Here is a 575-nt window from a genome sequence, read left to right as displayed (position 1 = left end):
TCTTGGTGAAAGGACTAACAGATAAATCCCATTGCTTTACAGGTTTATTCAAGTCCTTGGTTGAATGGGAATCTGAAAAGGTTCGGCAAGCCTGAGAAAACAAAACCCTGCTGAAGTTTCTTGAACATCTCTGCACCGACACCGTCCAATAACCGTGATATAACCGCTGCCTTATTAACGAAATGAACATTACTGAAGATATACGTTGTGTACTAAACATAGTATAAATTAGTAGGCATTAGTTTAAAACAACTTTTAGCAACAACGCTCCAGAGAAATGTTTATATCACGAGGTCACAGCAGTACAGAACAACGACCGACGACTACAATCCGGAAGTGAGCGCGAGTGGAATTATGGGAGATGTAGTCCATCAAGTGTACAGTGACGTGTTCTGGTTTGGTTAAATGATAGTTACATGCAGTGTTGCATTTCATAAATGATTTGAAATGGTACAGTTCCCCTTTGGAAAAAGTAATAAACAAAAAAGCTCCGAAAACATATAATATTTTAAAAGTTTCTCTTTTCTTCTCTGGTAACATGTGAATAATTGTGTGAATAATACCTCATGCTCATG

The 575-nt window shown here is 37.6% G+C and overlaps 1 protein-coding gene across 1 annotated transcript in view; it reads right to left on the bottom strand.

The window, feature by feature from the left end:
• The window catches only part of fam185a (family with sequence similarity 185 member A), a 4,594-nt gene extending 4,240 nt beyond the window's left edge, over window positions 1–354 (bottom strand). The window contains exon 1 of the mRNA XM_055193078.2: window positions 1–354. This exon is cut by the window's left edge and continues 228 nt beyond it. Within this exon, the coding sequence (XP_055049053.2) occupies window positions 1–220 (220 nt within the window). The 5' untranslated portion in view covers window positions 221–354.
• Window positions 355–575: the final 221 nt, after the last annotated feature.

The sequence above is a fragment of the Misgurnus anguillicaudatus genome, chromosome 6, assembly GCF_027580225.2.
Source record: "Misgurnus anguillicaudatus chromosome 6, ASM2758022v2, whole genome shotgun sequence".
Classification (NCBI taxonomy): Eukaryota; Metazoa; Chordata; class Actinopteri; order Cypriniformes; family Cobitidae; genus Misgurnus; species Misgurnus anguillicaudatus.
Note: the sequence above shows the minus strand (reverse complement) of the source record. Positions and strands in the feature narration are given on the sequence as shown.